General features: G+C 38.5%; 1 protein-coding gene across 1 annotated transcript in view; it reads left to right on the top strand.

Annotated features, from left to right (window-relative positions):
- The window catches only part of SNX25 (sorting nexin 25), a 132,059-nt gene that overhangs the window by 30,474 nt on the left and 79,793 nt on the right, over nucleotides 1-21,792 (top strand). The window contains exons 3-5 of the mRNA XM_072763713.1: nucleotides 6,487-6,703; nucleotides 12,698-12,870; nucleotides 14,823-15,009. Coding sequence (XP_072619814.1) covers nucleotides 6,487-6,703; nucleotides 12,698-12,870; nucleotides 14,823-15,009 — 577 coding nt within the window. The remainder of the gene's footprint in view (nucleotides 1-6,486; nucleotides 6,704-12,697; nucleotides 12,871-14,822; nucleotides 15,010-21,792) is intronic.

Raw genomic sequence — 21,792 nt, 5'->3', positions numbered from 1 at the left:
TGACTTTTGTGAGGTCAAGCCCCACATTGTATGTAGAGGTTACTTAAAAATTTTCCAAAAAAAAAAAAAATTAGTTACAAATGCTGGAAGTTAAATGGCATACCCAGGGAAGATGATCGAAGTATATTATTGCCGTGCTTTGTTAGCCAATTTCAAATGTAGAAACTGTATTTTAGGGGTTCAGATATAGTATGAATGAACCATGTTTGAGAAGTCAGAACAGGCACCTTTCTATACTACATGCTCTCAAAATTTTTTCCGAGTTATATTCCCAAGAAGACTGACAGGAAATAGGAAAAAAAGACTTTAGAAAATCTTTATGAGAATTAAATCTCAGATATTATAGCCTAGTTTTTTACTAAGCTACCCTGAATTACCTCACTAATGTGGACCAGAGAATATAGTTTAGTAATGAGTACCTGCTATTTGCTCAGGAGAACTTTCAATTTAAATTCTTGAATTGAAAATACAGTTCTTTGTAAGATCTTATACTTTTCAAAGCAGTGAGGATACTGACCTCTGCACTTTGACTTGTAAAATGCTGTCCAAATGTCTTATAAATACTATTACTTCTATTACTTTTTGGGATGTCTTCACAAGTGCAATTAATTTTATATGTACATTTCCAAATGAACATATTTCTGTTACTTTTGATTGGCTTTAAATACTTTTTCTGAATTTCAAGGGTAAACGTGTCTATAAAACAAAGTGTCCAGGTTATACAAAAGGCCATAACTTGAGCAATCATGATAACAGAAGATATTACAAGGTCATTGTCCAAGTATAACAGAGCTTTCAGTTTCTTTGGACCTTGCCCTAGACAAGGTGAACCTGATGTGGTGATCTCTTTTACTAGGTGCTCTGTGGCCATTTCCAGAGGATGTTAGACTGTAAGAATTAGATGGTGACACAAGAAGCAGAGCCTGCACTTGAAAGACTGTGACTCTCCTACCTTCCCCTCACACCTCTAGCCTCTGTTAGGCTCAACCCTTCTAGTTGATGACTCTACCCAGTGGTGTGAAATATGTATACATTTTTTATTGAATAAATGAACACATCAATCAGTGACATACACTAATAACCCCCAATTTCCCCAGAAGTTGGCTTTCCTTCCACACGCAGATAGTAATTACTAATTGTATTTTGCAAACTGTAGAGTGCCATCTATATGAATGATGGAATTATTGTTATCCTTACTACCATTAGGCCAACTCCTGGTTGAATGAGCACTCTTTTCTTTGTTCCAAGGGGCTCAGGTCATGGATGTTTATGACCCAAAGGGCCTTATCTCTTGAGCAGGGAAGAGACTATCTTAAATTGCTCTGGGGTAAAGGTTGAGGTAGAAAAATAGCTCTCATGGGGATCCCTGGGTGGCGCAGCGGTTTGGTGCCTGCCTTTGGCCCCAGGGCGCGATCCTGGAGACCCGGGATCGAGTCCCACGTCGGGCTCCCGGTGCTTGGAGCCTGCTTCTCCCTCTGCCTATGTCTCTGCGCCCCCCCCTTCTCTCTCTTTCTCTCTGTGTGACTATCATAAATAAAAAAATAAAAATAAAAAAAATAAAAATGGCTCTCATGGAACTCTCTCTCACACTATTTCCTTAGTTTGAGTCCTTCTTTGTTCTGAAAATTTATAGATAGGGATTACCTAATATCACATTATCTAGACTAACATAGTAACCTTTTTTTTTTTTTTTTTTTTTTAGGATTTTATTTATTTATTCATGAGAGACACAGAGAGAGAGGCAGAGACACAGGCAGAAGGAGAAGGCGGCTCCACATAGGGATCCCAACATGGGACTTGATCCCGGGTCTCCAGGATCATGCCCTGGGCCGAAGGTGGTGGTAAACCGCTGAACCACCCGGGCTACTCTCATAGTAGCCTTTTAAACTGGTCTTCTCACTTCCAGTTCTTCCCTCCTTTGTGACCCTAAATCCTCTTTTTGCATTAATCTAGAATTAAAGTTCTAAACATGTTCTGTTCTCTGTAATCTTCAGTGATTCCTTTTTACCTGCTTGTTTTCTTTGAGAGCAGTCTAGAAAATAGATGTGATAATAGCACTTGAATTTTAGTTGGCTGCTGTAATGTGTTTAGAAGAAAGTCTTTGCTTGGCAGTGAGGATAAATGTTCTTTCATTTCTCATTGTGGTTTGTTTTATTATTTATGCTTGTTTCTTAGAAGAGATCATAAGATAATTTTATCATGAATTTCTGTGTCTCTTCAAGTTGATCCATTGGGTATATTTTAAATATTTTGTTCATATGTGTACTTGTATATAAATGAGTACATGTAGCCACATAATATATACTTAGAATCAAGGCTTTGTTTCATACTTTTCTTCTCCCTCACCCCCCAACATGGGGCTCAAACTCATGACCGGAGATCAAGAGTCACATGCTTTATGGACTGGGCCAGCCATGTGGCCCTGTTTCATACTTTATATATTTGTTACAATTTAATAATACTTAAAGGTGTACTGATAAGCTATTGACAGATTTGTTAGTCCCAGGTGTATTTTCTGTTACTGAGTTGAGACTTACCAGTATTCATTTTTATCAATTCCTAACTAAAATATAGTATCAGAGGAGTATTTTAGAGCTGTATTAATTAGCATATGCAGTGTGGTTAACAAATGTAATGGGAAATTATGTAGATGAATATTCCCTTACATAAATCCTTTAGCATGCTAAGAAGATTTTAAAGATATTAAGTCTCTTATAATTCATTTTGATTTCCCTCCATAATTTGAAACTAAATTTTAACAAAAGGAAAAATGCTTCTACTTCCCAAAGGTTTTGGGTTGTAGATTTATTTGCTACTAGTTAAAAATTCTGTGGTATGAAAACTTTGCTTAATAAAAGAGTAAGGGAGAAAGAATTGCAAATGAATGATCAGCAGTGCTCTGTTGTAAGGGTGGCTCTTACCAGAAGAAGGATATAAAAGCCTTGCAGACAAGGGTCTGTGGAAGTTATGATTCAGCCCCCATCTCAGGAAGTAATTTTTTTCTATGTCATCCTTGTCCATAGGATATTCAGCTTGTTAAAAGTTTCTTATGATGGAACATTCACTATCTACTGTGAATCTTGAATAGCTTTAATGTTTTTATTCAGTTCCTCCTAATGTTAAACAGAAAAAACAATTTCTTATGATTTCTACCCATTGGTCCTATTATTGCCTTCTAGGGTAATTTTTTAAAGTACAACCATTTGCATAGATTTTTTTTTCTTTCTTTTTTTTTTTTTAAGATTTTGTTTATCTATTCATGAGAGACACAGAGGAGAGAGAGACAGATATATAGGCAGAGGGAGAAGCAGGCTCCCTGTGGGGAGTCTGAAGCGGGACTTGATCCCGGGACCCCAGGATCATGACCTGAGCTGAAGGCAGAAGCTCAACTGCTGAGCCACCCAGGTGCCCCTTGCATATATTTTTTATCATTTAAATATATTTTAAACAAGCTGAATGTGTAATGGACAAGGACGGTTTTTCAGATTTCTCATGTCTTTCATTCATGTGACTTGATTAGTTCAACCTCCATGCAGGACTACTGTGTGCTGAGTCGGAAGAGCCTTTGGCTGGCAGATATACCTATTTGACTTTGAGCAAGTTATTTCACTTATTGGAGCCTCTATTTGTTGAGAGAATATAACTCAATTACTGTGTAAGAACCATTGTCTATTTGTTGCCAACAAGTGAGATTATGGAATTAGCATATTCCTGTTTTTGTCCTCATTTCTAAACATCCAGGTCAGAAACCACTTCTGCTTTCTCCTAAATGGAATAGTCCAATTAGGAATGAGATGTGGCTACTTTTTGTAAAATCTAGAGAATATAACAACCATTTATTTGTTCAAATTAATATCTGGGGCAGCCCCAGTGGCTCAGCGGTTTAGTGCCGCCGTCAGCCCAGGGTGTGATCCTGGAGACGCGGGATTGAGTCCCACATCAGGCTCCCTGCATGGAGCCTGCTTCTCCCTCTGCCTGTGTCTCTGCCTCTCTCTCTTTATGTCTCTCATGCATAAATAAAATCTTAAAAAAAAAAAAGCTTGCAAATTTAAAAAAACAAAAAAACAAATTAATATCTGGAAATGAGCAGAAGATAGCCAAAAGGTTTAGGAGATGATTTACTTGCTGGTTTTGCCTTTTTTTTTTTTTTTCTTTTGGTGTGTGTCTAGTGGATATGTATTCTGCATTACATTCTGGAAGCCTTACATATTAGAATTAAATGCTGCTTTAATGAAAAATGAAAGATTGAGGTAGTATTTTTTTTTTTTTTTTTTTTTTTTTTTGCCTTTTCAATGCCTGCCCCTTAGTCTTTGGCAAGTAATGGTTCTCTACTATAAGGCTTAGCTGTCTTAAGTGTCTTATCCCACTATGGAGTGGAATCACTCTGAAGATTTAGCTAAACCTTTGCACATATGTGTCTGGGAACAAAATTCTTGATACTCTGTTTTTGATCTATGGGATTTAAGATGCCGTTTTTTGAATTATTATAAAGCTACAGTGCAGAAATTATAGAAATGTGGAAAAACATTGGATACACTTTCACACTTGATATTCTGAGGAAAAAAAAAACATCACAGAATATCAGAACAAGAATGGTGCTATCTTTGACTTGTGGGTTTTTGTGCATGTATGGAATCCTCACATAGGATGAATACTAACCCTGGGCTGGAGGTTCCATTTGCCATTCAGTTTGCTAAGAAATATGATCTCCCTCCACCACCTCCCCAACTCCCCCCACCAAACCCATTTAAAATTGATGTGTAGCAGTCAAGGTGAATAAAATGAGCACCAAATCCTAGACTGCAGAATTATTTGAGAATTATGGCTCAGACATTTATGGACCAGGTGTGCAGTAATTCAGGATCCCAAGTTAATTTTGTTCCACAGGATTCCTGGGGACAAGGCAAAGCAAGAGGATAAACTATGATCTGAGACGATATATGATTATATCAAAATTAAGCCAAATCAAGTGGTCTTTGAAGAAGGAAAGAAAAAACCTTGAGAAATAAGAAGTGATTAAAAAATAGTATAAATATCCTTGCGCTGAAACACAGTGATGGAGAGATGAGTGTTTTGTTTTGTTTTCCCCTGGGGGGGAATCACCACTTAAGTCCAGTAACATTTTCATTTTTCAGTGTTTATTTTCTATATGGTTTGAACTGCCCTGAGCAACTTGGTAACTACTATGTATAAGTGGCGATTGAGTAATGTGTCTAGTCCAAATTAAGATGTGCTGAAAGTGTAAAATACATACCAGATTGTGAAGACTTAGCATGGAAAAAGAACTTCAGTAATTGATAGTATTGATTATGTTTTGAAATAATAATATTCTGGATATATTAGTTGAAATAGATTATTAAAATTTAACCTCCTTTTTCCTATTATAAGGTGGCTAGTAGACACTTAAAATCACATATGTGGCTCTCATATTTCTGTTGGATAGCATTGGCCTAGAGCTAAGGGTTTTTTATTTCCAGGGCATAAAATTGATCTAGAATTAAGAAATATTAGAAACCTGCCAAAGAAGGTTGTCAGCCACAGATGATGCGCCTGGTATGATATCTAACTTATGGGATTCTTCCCACATTGATTTGGGGTCTTTTTAAGAGACACAAATCACCTCGTACTTGAACAAGAAAGTTTAATATAAATAATTCTTAACTTGTAAAGGGACTTAACTACTGAGGAATAAAGAGAACTGCAAAAAATCTAGGAAAAGCAGACAGTAGGAGCAATCACTACTCCTGGGGCCAAGGCAGAGCACTGTAAGGAGGGATATGTCTGGGAGAGGGTTCCTTCTTCACCCAGAGCTGAGATTCAGGTCTCACTGGAGAGGGCACATCCATGGCCCATGTGGTAGTGGTGAAGTCTGGGGAGATACCACAGGCTGTGGGAAGCTACTCCCAGAGTACTAGCAGAATTCTCTGGGAAGTTGCCCTTTGAGTGCCATCTGGTGCCCCACATGCTGGTGTCTGCTGCATGTTGCAGAAGCAATCAGAGAAGAGCACACAGGAACCAGGAGAAGTCCCTCTAGCATCCTGTCCCAACAGACCCTAACATGATATGAGTTGGCAAAGAAATGCTAACAGGTCCATCTCCAGTATCATAAAGCAGGGCAAAAAGGGGTGAATTTGGGGGTGAGAGGCAATAAATTAATGATTGGCAGACTCCATAAGTGTGTAGCCACTGTGTAAGATGCTTTTTTTGAGAAATTTTAGATAGTCTGACCCCAGGATAGAATATTTAAAAATCGAGCTGTCCACAAAAATTTAGGACATATGGTCCTCACACTCCCAGAATTTTAGTTGGATGTGAATCTTTTATTTTGAGATATTTTAAGAAATATCATGTCTTGTTTTATTACCTACTTTCTTTATACTTTAAACAGTGAATATTAAATAGGTCATCCGCTTCCAGTAGAAATGCAGTCTTGATATATGCTTGTTCCATCTAAGTTTTACTCATTGCTTTGTTTATTCCTGGTAGTGTTTGACTACAGTTACAGAGATTATGTTCTGTCCTGGTATGGAAATCTCAGCAGAGATGAGGGACAGCTTTACCATCTGCTCTTGGAAGACTTTTGGGAAATTGCCAGACAGCTGCGTCACAGACTGAGCCATGTGGATATAGTTAAAGTCGTCTGCAATGATGTTGTAAGAACTTTACTCACTCATTTCTGTGACCTGAAAGCTGCAAATGCCAGGTAACTGCCCTAACACAAACAACCTCCCCCTCTTCTTTTCCCCCACATTAAAATATTTTTCTTCTATAGAAAGAGGTCAAAGTCAAGATAAAACTCTAGAATTGTCTGCCTCTTGCTGGCAGTTGGCTTGAGATGTAGATATATTGGGGGGGAACAATTATAGTGTTCTGGTAGAGTAGTTTTGTTTTGTTTTGTTTTAAATACCTTAATAGAAAACCCCTTTATTGACTTCTTTAATTATGTGGAAAACTTAATGAAATGAATTTTACTGAGTCAGCACTATTATGAACTTATTTGTAGAATCATGAGTACCTAGAAGTAGAAAACTTAAACATAATGTTTTGTAGTGTGAAGAGTGTCTGTGAACTTACAGCTTTTAGAAAGGTTTAGAATTCATATTTCTTTTCGTGAGTCTTGTGTTGGGAGCTCTGTTACAACACAATCTCCTGAAAATTGACTTTTAGAAGAAACTCAATATTGGAGTTTGTGGGCTATAATTAGGAATGTTTCAATGTGAAAATTGTGAATATTTAGGCTTGTTAGCTCCTTGTACTGTTCCGTTGACAAGATGTATGCCTATGTGGTGACTCTGCCTTTGGAAGGAAGACTTCAAGGCCATAGCTGTGCTTATAACAAATCCTTACTTTCAGAGGTTTGCTGTTTGGGATCTTAATTGTATGTCCTCCTCTGAGTGAATGTGAGAACGCCGAATTACACAGCACTTCTAACCTTTGCGCATAGGAGTTGTCTTACTGAAAGAAAGGAGTGGCCTTCTGTCTGCTTGGAGATGGACTCAGTAGGAAGGGGGCTCCTTATGGTTAACGTAGCCTATTCTCACTAATGCTCTTCTACCTCTCAGAAGAGAGAGGGGGTATCAGAAAAATACAAATGAGGACAAAAATGCATTGGCATCCTTTGGGCAGGTGGTAACTCTCCTTTTCTTCTAAGAAGCCCTGCCGTGGGAGTTTATCATTGAGCATTCCCTGTTCTGCACTGTGCTATTATTGCCCAGTGGGGGCTACTTGCTAAATGGCATTGTGCAGTAGCATTTCCCAGTTCTCCTAGTATTGCCTCTTGCCATGAGTCGTTCTCTCTCCCAGAGTCTGTGTAGCACAGTCTTATGAGATAAAAATTTACAGAGCCATCACGTGGCTGATGTTTTACAGCTTGCTCCCCCCAGTATTTTGCAATTTTTAAAAACTGTGACCCATAATAAGAAATACATTTTATATTGTGACCCAATTCATAAAATAATACCTTATTACCTGTGATAACTGATATTTTTGTGTTAACTTTTTTTTAATTGTGTTTGAGACAAATAAAATTTTATTTTATTCCTTGTGGGTCAGAACCCATGATTTGAAGAAAAAATACTGTGGAGTAGTGGTTTTCAGATTTATTTTGGTTCCAGGGATCCCTCTGTACTCTTAAAAGTTATTGAAAACCTAAAAGCACTTTTATTTTATTTTATTTTATTTTATTTTATTTTATTTTTATTATCTATTTATGATAGTCATATATATACAGAGAGGCAGAGACAAGGCAGAGATAAAGGCAGAGGGAGAAGCTGTCTCCATGTACCGGGAGCCTGACATGGGATTCGATCCCGGGTCTCCAGGATCGCGCCATGGGCCAAAGGCAGGCGCCAAACCGCTGCGCCACCCAGGGATCCCCCTAAAAGCACTTTTAAAGATTATATTTTGAAGTTATCTCTATGCCCAATATGGGGCTCAAACTCATAAACCTGAGATCAAGAGATGGATATTTTTCTGACTGACACAGCCGGGCACCCCCAAAAGCACTTTGTTTATGTGGGTTCCATCTTGTGGGGTGCTGGAGCTTGTACTGGCTCGTGAGCTGGCTGTGCACATATCTTCCCTACTTTGAATCAGTGGTATCACTTTGCTAGCTTGTAATTGGCCATGGTGGGAGTATTTATAGTGTGCAATGGCCAAATGCTATAAATCAGAGCTGTTTTTCCCTTGGGGAGCCAGTTATTAAACATATACCACCCCATTTCTTCTTATACTATGGATATTTACCATGTCGGCTATTAAAACTAAGAGATTTTTTTAAAGTGCACGAATACACATTACATTTCCCATTAGCCAGTAGAGTGATGGTGTCAGCACACATCAGGTAGCCTCTGGAAACTCCACTGTGCTTGTGAGAAGAGGTGTGAAAAAGACAAGTATCATTTTGTATTACATAGGGGTCCCTGGGCCTCCCTTTGAAGACTGCTGTTGGTAGAGAAAGCAACTTCCAGGAAGGGAATATGTGAACTAATAAGGAAAGTGAAAGGATGAGGACTCTAGGGTTATACCCCTGGTCTCTCAAGAGCTCCAACTGCTCCTTTCAAGTGTTCAGCAACTCCTGGGAGCTCCTTCTGGTTTGCTGTGGTATCTGTTGTCTAAAGTACTCCTTACTTTTGCCTGCCAGATACTGTCCAAGACTTGTTTAAACTCAGTGGAAGCTCATTTTAAAATGTTTAAACCATGGTTCAATAAAGGACAGTATTTTTAAAATCCATGTTTTATTCCAGTGAGAAGACTGATGGATTTAGGTTTGGGAGAAAAGCAAGTGGTTAGAGAAATTTAGTATTTTTATGATTATCTAATTTGAACCTGAGCACATATTTTTCATGGAGACATTTACCAGCTTCTGAAATTACTGCTTTTGTGACTAATATAAAGATATTATGGGTGAAGCATCACAATAATAGAAACAGAGAATTGATTCCATTTTAGAAACGTCTTCTCTCTGGGCTTCTAGTTTTCTTATACCAATGGTAGATTTATTTTGCTGATATCTGGGCTATGCCCAGGAGCTCTAGTTGATGATTCTTATTAAAGAAAAAAATCTACCACTGTACTCTGGGATTATAGATATTTGACAAAGTGCCAGTAGGTCACTGGTATTTTGCATAGAGATGATTATGCCCTAGAAGTGAACCCTAGAGAACTAATATCTGATTATGCAATATCTTCTACAAATCACACAATGAGACTGACAGACAATGTGTCTAGGTTTGGTGGCTGCCTCTGCCTTTGCCTGCCCCAGGTAAACAGAGAGCCCGTGTCCTAGAAATCTCCATTGGTGTGCAGATATCTATTGGCTGCAAAATGACTCTGGCAGCCTGGGAAGCACCCAATTGAATTGGCTACTGTCAGACAAGAGAATAATAAATTGCATTAATAAAAGCAACACATACACTGGTTGACTGTTAGGCAATTGTGTGAGGCAGCTTTCCAGTCAGCTCGTGTTTATCCCCAGGCCGACATTCTGTTGCTGCTTTAAACACTCCAGATCATATTTAAGTCTTGCTTCTGCTTCCTGTTCCTTTGTCCCATCTGTCTTGTTCTAGCATGTCTCAGGAAAATCTAAAACTGATTCTTTTTATGCTGTTTAATCAGTATTAAAGTAGCATCTTTAGCATCTTTAATTTCATAGTCGTCTTCTTAAAATCTCTTTGTGTTTGATTTACTAGTCAAGCTCAGGCATGCTGTTTAAAGGGAAAAATAATGTTTTTATTCATGTTGTCCACCTTTATCTCTGAATCCTCTCCCCCCACCCCCCATCTTTGCAGTCTTTGATTTGGAGCAGTGTAGAAAGTCTGGACTTTGAGAGTCAGGTAGACCATGGGAGTTATTTCTACTGTTTATTACCTCTGACTTTGGACTCTTTGCATAACCACTCAGATCTTCAGTGTTTTCATGCATGAAATGCCAATGATGATATCTGCTTCTCGGTGTCAGTGGGAAGATTAAAGATTAAAGTCATGTTGTACATGTGAAATTTACAAGAGGTGAATGTCCTTTCGCTCATAAGGAATGAGGACCCAGATGCAAATAGTAGGAATTGCAGTAAACAAATGACCCATCCACACTGGCAGAAGGAGGATGCTACCTAGACATAGGCACATGGACATCTCCTGACCCAGAAGCAGCCATATGCCTCGAGATCTTTTCTTGGGTTCTGAAGTAATACTTGATGCCCACTAACTAGAAGGCATCCTGGGAATATCCTGTTTGGAGTGAGCAGAGGGATTCCAGGGAAGCATTGGCCTCTCTTTTTTCTTTAGATCGAGCTTGTTTGGCCAGCTATCTGGCCTTTTATGCTCACTCAGAAAAATTTCCCCTAACTCAGTTCTAGGAGGGAGATGAACTTGTAGAAGTCTAACTCCCAAGCTCCTTCTATTATCTGCCTTCCATTGGAACAGAGAAGGGATTGTGTATACAATGAGAGGGATTTTGATAGTATAGAAAAAAGCTTCCTGTTATTTTGGAGCCAACTTACACCAATAATTGTTAACCAAGTACATATTCTAAAGTAAAGCTTTTATCCTTAAAAGCGCTTGATGTGACAAAAGTAGCATCTAGATCTTAAATATTAAAAGATCATCTCAAGCTGGCAGCATAGAATCTAAAATAATTGAAGATGCCATTTTAAGTTTATCTGTTTATTATTTTTTTTAAGTAAACTCTACCACCAGTGGCTTGAACTTATACCCCCAAAATCACAAGTCCCGTGTTCTACTAAGTGAGCCAGCCAGGCGCCTCTGAAAAAAGATGCCATTTTAAAATGTCAGCATATAGCAGTATATATGTAAAGGCTTATTCTTAAAATCTGTTTATTTTGTTGGCTTTGCACATTAGTATTGAATCTTTCTTGCTTGTCGTAGAAGACAAAGAAGAAATCCCTCTTTTTTAGAGTACCTACCCTGGAAACTAATCTTCATTCTCTAGTCCAAAAATAAATTGCAAGAAACACTTCAGAGGTGCTAGTTCTAAGAGGCACCAGTATGCCTTTATTTCATTCCTATGTAATCCCTAGTATGATTCCTCTCACTCTGTGTAGTGTCCTCTTTACCCCCAGTACTGGCCACTAATTACTATAAGAGGTTCATAAATTTTGCTTCTTATCTGGAAGATATTAAAAAAAAAAACTATCTCCCAGTCTTTCTTGAGCTGCTACTATCAAGGTACTGTGGGCAAAGGGGGTATAGAAAGTTCTACTTTCCACTCCTCTTCACTCAGATCCTCCAAATTAATGGCTGTGGGATAAGGATAGGGTCAGTGCTTATAGGAAAGCCTGTGAACATGGTACTTGGGAACCTCCCAGAAGGCAACTTGCCACCAATTTATGTAGCATCAAGTCGTGGACCCTCTCCTCAGTAGAAAACCCATAGAATATTTTTATCCCATAAGTACGTGGTCAGGAAAGCTGACTAGTGACTCTGGTTATGCTTTCTTTGACTTTTTTCTTTTTCTTTTTTTAAATTTTTATTTATGATAGTCACACACAGAGAGAGAGAGAGAGAGGCAGAGACACAGGCAGAGGGAGAAGCAGGCTCCATGCACCGGGAGCCCGACGTGGGATTCGATCCCGGGTCTCCAGGATCGCGCCCTGGGCCAAGGGCAGGCGCTGAACCGCAGAGCCACCCAGGGATCCCTTTTTCTTTTTTTTTAATGAAGTTATAGATCACATTTAAGAAGACATCTGGGAGACTTAAAAAAACACCCAATACTTTGCTGTATTGTTGCTGTGATTTGGGAGTTATGTGTAATTGTTGATGCTACTTGAGGTTTGACATCCTGAAAGGGCACACATTAGCATTTTTCTAAATTAGTCTGTGATTGAGAAAATGATTGGATGCTGATGTTTTTGAGGAGTGGACACACTTATTAAAACATGTATTGTCCGGGGATCCCTGGGTGGCGCAGCGGTTTGGCGCCTGCCTTTGGCCCAGGGCGCGATCCTGGAGACCCGGGATCGAATCCCACGTCGGGCTCCCGGTGCATGGAGCCTGCTTCTCCCTCTGCCTGTGTCTCTGCCTCTCTCCCTCTCTCTCTGTGTGACTATCATAAATAAAGAAAAATTAAAAAAAAAAAAAACATGTATTGTCCATTTGAGATATTTTATAATTAATGATACGTAACCAAATTGTTTCTAGAAATTTCTTTTCTTACTCGTCCTTCTCTTCATTTCTTTTAGACATGAAGAACAACCAAGGCCTTTTGTGTTACATGCATGCTTGAGGAACTCATATGATGAAGTGAGATTCCTACAAATGTGTTCTCGGGTTCTGGTGTTTTGTCTCCTTCCCTCAAAGGATGTCCAGTCTCTCAGCTTACGTATAATGCTTGCAGAAATTCTCACAACAAAAGGTAGACTTTTATAAATGATTCATATTACTAATGTGATGATAATGCAAATAAATGTATACATACTAATGTGATAACACTTGATATACACCTATGCCGACCTTGCATATTGTGGGACATGTGGGAGCTAAGATACTTTCAGATTTTCAAACTTGAAGTGTCACTCAGAGATGGCATTATTTGGCCACCCATGATAAACAAGTTTTTTATGTAACATGTTGTCAAATTCATGATCCATTCTGTTATTTTGACACAGGATAATCCATCCTTATGTTCTTCACAGGGAAACATCCATTTAGGATAGCTTTTGAATTATCCAGGTCAATAACATATACATCAATGAAAGAATATCTGTACTCAAACTCCAGTGTGCATTTACCTAAGATACTTTTAAGATAGAGGATTCAAAAAAATATTAAAAAAAGAGGATTCATTGATAATGCCTATACATAATTTTGTGAACCTGTAATAAATAAAAAGGAACAGTACTGCAATATAATTACTAGAGGAAGTATAATGAGGAGGAAGGTTGGCCAGAATAAGAAAATTGGAAGAAAATATGACCTAAGAAAAATTTCTCTTACCTCAGAATCTCAAATAACATTATATTTGATATGCATTGATTGACTCTCATTTGTTATCTTTGGTCATTAGCAGATACTAACCACAGAGAAAAGGGAATTTTTAAATTTATTTTTGGACTTGACTACCCTGAGATCAATACCTGAGCTGAGATAAAGAGTTGGGACACCTAAACAACTGAGCCATTATTTATTTAGAGTGTATGAGCATATAGTGTGCTAGTGGTGGTGGAGTGGGGAGGAGCAGAGGGAAAAGAAGAGAATCCTCAAGCTGACTGGATGCTGGACTCTATCCCAGGATCCTGAGATCATGACGTGAGCCAAAATCGAGTCCAATACTTAACTGACTGAGCCACTCAGGCACCCCTGAAAAGGGAATTTTTTTTTTTTTGGCAACTTATTTTATTTTAATGAAGATTTGTGGGTTTTTTGTATATATTTTTTTTTTTTTTGGAGTTCGATTTGCCAACATATAGCATAACACCCAGTGCTCATCCCATCAAGTGCCCCCCTCAGTGCCCATCACCCAGTCACCCCATCCCCCTGCCCACCTCCATTTCCACCACCCCTTGTTCATTTCCCAGAGTTAGGAGTCTCTCATGTTCTGTCTCTTACTTTCTCTCCTTTCCCTTTATTCCCTTTCACTATTTTTTATATTCCCCAAATGAATGAGACCATATAATGTTTGTCCCTCTCCGATTGACTTACTTCACTCAGCATAATACCCTCCAGTTCCATCCACGTTGAAGGAAATGGTGGGTATTTGTCGTTTCTAATGGCTGAGTAATATTCCATTGTATACATAGACCACATCTTCTTTATCCATTCATCTTTTGATGGACACTGAGGCTCCTTCCACAGTTTGGCTATTGTGGACCTTGCTGCTATAAACATTGGGGTGCAGGTGTTGAAAAGGGAATTATTTAACGCAAAAGTTAGGATGAATTTGTAGTAGTGTCGTTGACTTTAATAATTTCTCCCCTGAGATCTGCTTTCACCAGTTGGAAGAACGTTCACTTTCATCTTTTGGCAGACCAAACGTATTGAGCCTTATGAAAGAAATAAAAGAAAAAAATCAGTGTGCTTAATTTTGGTATCTTTGTTAGGAACTTGGGTTCCACGTGGCTTTCTTTCATTATTCCTTTAAACTTAACTTGTTAAAACAACCACTCGATCATAGCCATAGTTGCTAGCATACCCAGCACGAGCTGTTTGTACATGCATACATATTTTTGAATATTTGAGTTGTTTCTATTTTCCCCATTTGGGTAGTTTAAAAATGTATCTCAAGTGTGGTTTTAATTCCGTAGAAGAAAAACAATTTCTTCAAAGGACAATACCTTTTTCAGTGGTACTTTCTTTTTCTTCCCACAGTCTTGAAGCCGGTAGTGGAATTACTTAGTAATCCAGATTACATTAACCAGATGCTACTTGCCCAGTTGGAGCGCAGAGAACAGATGAATGAACATCACAAGAGAGCTTACACCTATGCTCCTTCTTATGAAGAGTTCATCAAGCTTATTAACAGCAACTCTGATGTTGAGTTCTTGAAGCAACTAAGGTATTTGATCTTTAATTATAGCATGACAGTAGTTACTAATTATCATCCTCTGCCTAGTTAGGTACAAAAAAAAATGTGGTTGTCAGGGAGGCAGAAATAAAGGAAGTCCATAAATCTTACTATTCAGTGACTACTAAATTTATCCAGCTTCTCCTTTAGCAGGGGAATTAGTTCTTTTTTTTTTTTCTCCAAAGTACCATGTTTTTCAAGTAATTAGGTTATAATAGATTGAAAGCTGTTTACTTAAACCAGTAACTGCTTAGCCACTCAGATGCTTACCTTAAAAAAGCATGAAAAGGAAATGATGTGTTTTTAAAATTATGTAACAGAACATTGCATCAATTTTCATTTTTCTTAGAAAATGCAGGCCCAGGTTTGGGAATCATGGGTTCTTGACTAATTATTTTGAGAAAATACATCCCAGGAGTCTCTTTGATAGGGGATGTCAATCTTCATTATTGTTCTTGAAATGTCTTAGGGGTGAGTGTGTCTGTTTTTGTAGATTTATTTTTTATTTCCACAGTATATGCATATACAGAATGATTTTATAGCAGTGTATAATTTCTGGATTTTCTAGGTTTCTGGGTTTTTTTTAATTTTAATTTATTATATTTTTTATTTATTTTTTTTAGGCTTCTGTTTCTGTAGTTCTTCTGTTTTAGTATCCCCAAGCAATAATACATGGGGAAGAGAGGCAACTCTGATATGTCAGTTTTACTTCTGATAAGTAATTTTGGTAAATTGTAGATGGAAAATAAAATGTTAGCTTAACGGGTCTTTGAATTCTTTGAAGATTTTAGATTTGTCACATTTGCCTCTGAACTAGAGTCAACATTAAGGTGAGTTGTGCTGCGCTAGCTTTTTTTTTTTTTTTTTTTTTTTGCGCTAGCTTTTTAATCAATATATAAGAGGTATGCATTCTAGAGGGTACCATGTTCTTGTAAACTATGTTGTGTATTAATTTAGGTCCTGTAAATGTATAATGATGGCTTCAATTGTATGATTGTGTTTACAGATAATTTAATTCTTAGGGGATATAATCTCTGGAGATTTATTTGTGCTTTTCTTTCCAATGCATAATCTTGAATAAACTATCTTTGGTACTCATTTATTATAGATTTGTAATCATTTTTGTCTGAATCTAAAAATTTGTTTTTGATAGTTGTGACACTTGAGCTGATTAGATAACCTAAGGACCCATGTCCCAGATTTGTTATGTGAGGTGTACAAGTTATAGCCACTCAAAGGTCATCCTCGTCATTACTTCCTTTGAAATTTAAAAGGAGTTTAAAGTGTTATTCCAGGGACACCTGGGTGGCTCAGTGGTTGAACATCTGCCTTTGGCTCAAATCATGATCCTGGGGTCCTGGGATCAAGACCCGCATTGGGCTCCCTGTAGGGAGCCTGCCTCTCCCTCTGCCTGTGTCTCTGCCTCTCTCTATCTCTCATGAATAAATAAATAAAATATTTAAAAAAATAAAGTATCATTCCATAGAAAGTGAAAGAGCTCACAATGACAGAGCACCCCGTTGCCTCCTCTTCCCCTTAAAACTGCCATCACACATCCCAAGTACTGGTTCTAGAGATGCTGTTCAAACCTATACTCCAATATTGCTCTGCCAGGGTACTCTTATACCTGTTGATCCCGGATGTACTGCATGTGGTGTGACCAGAGTAATGTGATATCCACCCTCTGTGGAATTACTGTTTTCTCTTAAGACATGGTTTGTGAACAGATGGTACCTCATGTTGATAAACTGTGGAGGCACTGCATTCCTAGGTACTCTTTCCCTTTTAAGCAGTGTTTCCACAATACAGTCAGAAGTAGACCATTTGGTAACTTTAAGGAAGTTTAAGATAATAATTTACAATCAATAGTGGCAGATACTTAACTGTATCAGTATTCATTCTGTTTTTTTTTTTTTTTTAAGATTTTTATTTACTTATTCGTGAGAGATACAGAGAGAGGCAGAGACATAGGCAGAGGGAGAAGCAGGTTCCCTGTAAGAAGCCCAATTCAGAACTCGATCCCGGGACTCAAGGATCACTACCTGAGCCAAAGGCAGACGCTCAACAACTGAGCCACCCAGGTGTCCCTCATTCTATCTCCAGACTTATGAATGAGTATTCTGTTTTGCATACCAAACAAAGGACCCCAGCACTGCCCACATGTTGACATAGATAATGGTGTAACAAAAAGGTACCAAAAGACTTTTTTCAACATCAGAAGTCATTATTTTGAGAGCTCAACCATTGGTTCTCTAAGCACAGTTCTGTAGTATGAGATGAATGAATCTTGATTAGAATTAATGGTTTATCTTTCTCTCTTTTTTTTTTTAAGTTTTTATTGTTTATTTGACAGAGAACGTACACAAGTAGGGGGAGCTGCAGGCAGAGGGAGGGAGAAGCAGGGCTCCCTTCTGAGCAGGGAGCCCAACTTAGGGCTCCATCCCAGGACCCTGGGATGATGACCTGAGCTGAAGGCAGATGTTTAATCAACTGAGCCACCTACGTGAGCCTCGTTTTCTTTTCCAAAAGGTACTAGTCAAAGGCTCAGGACTATTTGAAATTCTATAATTATCTTAATGTTAGCAGCTCATCATCTAGTAGGTAAAGAAGTAACTCAGTAAGACTTGACCTTTAGAAAACAAAAGCCCCAGGATGATTGGACAACCTGCTTTTGTCACAGTAGGAGCATTTTGGATTGCCTTTACCTGAGTGACTAAAGATTACACTAGGAATTCTGATTTGATATTTTCCCTTTAGAATGTGATGAAACAAAAATGGTATGAGCATTTAAATCTTTCTGTAAGAGTACTTCCTCTTAATGTCATGAATAGGATGGTACTGAAGGATGCCGGGTGTCCTGAGAGGCAGACCCCCTGTTGAGCACGGAGAGAGGCTCAAGGAGCAGGAGAAATGCTGAATTAAAGAGTATTTTTTTTTTAACATTGAGATATGGTTTATAACCCATTAAATCCACCAATTTAAAATGTATGATTCAGTGCTTTTAGTATATTCAGACTGCAACCATTACTTCTAATTCCAGAATATTTTCATCATGTTAAAAAGAAGCCATGTGACCATTAGCAGTCACTCCCCATCGCTTCTCCCTCCAGCCCTTGGCAACCACTAATTTACTTTCTGTCTCTGAGGGTTTGCCTGTTGTGGACATTTCATATAAATGGAATCAAGCAATGTGTGGCCTCTGTGTCTGGCTTCTTATATTCAGAATAATATTTTCAAGGGTCATCCACGTTGTGGTGCATATCCATACTTTCATTTCTTTTTTTTTTTTTTGGCTGAACAATATTGCTTTGTATGAATATACCACATTTTGTTTATTCTTTTGTCAGTCGATGGACAGTTTCGATTGTTTGCATTTTAAAGAATGCCTTTTGAGTATCTTTAGTAGTATTATCAGTGACTTGATAAATCGAGTAAAATAAAATGTTGTGGATTCCTAATCTCTTCCTACCACCATCTCTCTGCGCAGTATATGTGCCACCAATAAGAAGTGATGGAATAGGATGCTTAGGCGGCTCAGTGGTTGAGTGTCTGCCTTTGGCTCAGGGTGTCGGTATATATGGAAGACCCCTTCCTGGTGTCTTATATCCCATCAGTTCTTATTTATTTTTTTTAAGATTTTACTTATTTGTTCATGAGAGGCAGAGATACAGGCAGAGGGAGAAGCAGCTCCCTGTGGGGAGTCAGATGCGGGACTCGGTCCCAGGACCCTGAGATCATGCCCTGAGCCAAAGGCTCAACCACTGAACTACCCAGGCATCCTCCCAAGCATTCCCCCAAATATACTCCTATTCCGTAAATTTCTGTTATCTTTTGTGTTCACCTTACTCTTGGGTTTTGTTTCCAACAAAGTTCATAGAGTCCATGGGGAAGATACTTGGAGGTACTTTGGTAATTAGATGATTAAACTCTTAAAGTGCCCACTCTATTAGAAAGAATACATTGCAGATTTAGTTAAGTTGATGTAATGACTGAGTGCAACCAAAGTGATCTATTTCTCTGATCTTTTTATAAGTTCTTGGTTCTTCATGTAAATCATGGGAATTATGGCGATAACTTCCTTTGGAAGAGCTGCAAATTTCTCTTATAACAAGGAGTGTAAACTTTCTGGAAGCATCATGTGCATTAGGCAACATCAGCTATGGGATCATGGTAATCCTGAAGAATATATAGTCCCCTCAACAGTTTGGCAAAGAACCTTGGGAGCAAATACTGTGGAGGGCATTTTTCTCAATGATAGATATGCACATCCAGACTTAGTTTCTGAATACTCTTGTAAATATTGCATTATCTTGAGGCATCTTCCCCGGATCTATGACTATGAGGCAATTCCTTGGGCTTTGCTGTATGATAAAATTTCAGGCAGTTCTGATGATACGGTACTGGTATATCTTTTATCCTGGGGTGGGGGCAGTGTCCTATTCATTGTATCTCAGGGTAACCTAAGGGCTAACCTTTATTCTCTGCTGCTCGCACTGATTGAACTAGAGAGGCTGCCAGGAGCAACTCTGCAGTGGCAGAGGTTGATTTTTTTTTTTTTTCCTCAAAAAGGTGATGTTGCATAAATTATCTGGTTGCTGGGCTACTTATTGTTTATCTGATAGAAAAATTGCTCTCTATTTAAGGGTCAGGTCTACTTACTATTATTGACAGGCAAAATTGCTTTTTTATCAGACTCCTGTCTAAAGCCAACATCGACGAAGCTTATCAGCTGCCTCACACTAATGGAACTGCTTTTTTCAATCATAGTCTGAACTATTTTGTTTTTCTTGTACAATTAGAGTACTCTGCTTTCTGACTTTATTAGTATTTTAGGTCACTATCTTCAAATTGCTCTTAGTAAGATTTTGAGGGATACGCTGCCTAGGGCAGGGAATGTGTCTTGTTTAAACTAAGCAGTTGATGAAACCATTCACTTTTATTTCATACGTATTTGGGAGCTAGATGCTTATTTTCTAAAGGAAAAAATGTCATTAAACTCTCCTGGGTTTGAATGCATTAAAAACAACCAACCAAACCAAAAAACCCTTGAAGGTCATATTTGTAGTTGATTTTTTCCCCCCCAAGTCAGCATGAGCTGCTTTTACAGTAGGATTAAAGAGCTAGAAGCACTCCCTTCGAGTACACTAAACCAGTGGTTTTTTGACCTTGGCTATTTATTAGAATCACTCAGGCTTTAAAAAAATCACAGCTGGATATTTCACTGTGCTTTGTAGCTACTTCCTTCTTCTTCTTTTCTGGCATCCAAGGTGTCAAAGTGAGAATGTGGCGGCTGGACGGGTATAGCATTTTGAATTTTCCAGCATCTTCCAGTGGAAGCAGTGATCCACCTCAGAAATCTGAAGGTCCTGTTGATACAAGATATTAAAGGACAAGATATTAAAGGATTCCCACCACCGGTCTGGGTGGTGAGATGATGACCACAGTCAAGGAAGGGGAAGCCAGAGGTCAGAGCAAAAGCACATCCGTTGGTGAAACTCAACAATTACAGCCATACTAGAGAAAGCTCTGTGTGTTCCTTTATTTTGAAGATAAAGAGGGAGTTGGAGTAAACATTAAACAGAGGGGAAATGAAAGGCTCTGCCCTTCCGGAACCTCCTAGAAAGGAGCAGACCAATTGTGGCTGGGAACATCCTCTGTTGCCTGTGTTGTGTAATTCAGGTCTGACACAGGGGCTCAGTGTGTTTGTAAAAAGTGCTCTATGAACGTGTTTTGCTCTTCCATGAGAAATAGATTTGCCCAGGCCTCACCCCGCCCCCCCGCCCCAGGAATTTTTATATAACTGGCCTGAAGTGGAACCTGGGCATCAGTGTGTTTTAAAGCCCTCCAGGTGATTATAATACATGCAACTAGAATTGAGAATCTTTTTTAAATGGAACATTCTTGCTATGAATCTGAAGTCTTGGCTAGTTGTCTTATAATTCTTGTACCCTAATTCTTTGAAAACTATCACTGTTTGAGAGAGATAGTAACTATTGAGAAGAATATTGATTAATCCCAACACCTCATTCTTTTACCATGTTTATTGTAATGAATAAAAGGCATTTTATCACTGGTGTTCCTGAGGGATGTCTTTAAGTCAAGGTTTCTCAACCTTAGTAAAAATGGCATTTTGGCCCAGATTATTCTTTGTTGTAGGGGTGGTTCTATTTGTTGTAGAATATTAGCAGCATCACTAGCCTCACCCACTGGATGCCAGTAGTAACCCCATAGTTGTGACAACCAAACATGTCACCCAGACCTTCCAGATGTCCTCTGGAGGACAGAATTGCCCCTGATTAAAAACTATTACTTGAATCCCATGAAAAGATTGGAGATACTTCTATTAGGATGAGATTTAGATAAAGATGTTAGAAAACCCACAGAATAATGATTACTTACCAGAGTACCAAGGGTTTTTTTTCTTTCTTATATGAAAAAAATCTGTAAGAGTCAGTCCAGGACTGGTAAGAGGTCTCTATCATCCCCATGGATCCAGGCTCCTTCCAGCTCACTGCTCTGCCATCCTAGGAATGTTCCAGAGTCCTTATGGTTCAGGATGTAGTCTAGAATGCTATTCATCATATCCTAATCCTAAGCAGAATGAAGGCAAGGAAAGATGTGGCAAAGGGTCATGCATTGGGTGTCTTTTAGAGAAATACCTAGAAGCTACTCATGACATTTCTGCTTATATTTTTTTCTGTCAGATATAATAGGTAGTCTTATTCTGGGAGGCCTTCGGTTCAGTTAAAGATGGTGGATTATATTACGAAGGGA

Source organism: Vulpes vulpes, chromosome 7 (genome assembly GCF_048418805.1).
Source record: "Vulpes vulpes isolate BD-2025 chromosome 7, VulVul3, whole genome shotgun sequence".
Lineage (NCBI taxonomy): Eukaryota > Metazoa > Chordata > Mammalia > Carnivora > Canidae > Vulpes > Vulpes vulpes.
This window is presented reverse-complemented; position numbering and strand designations above follow the sequence as displayed.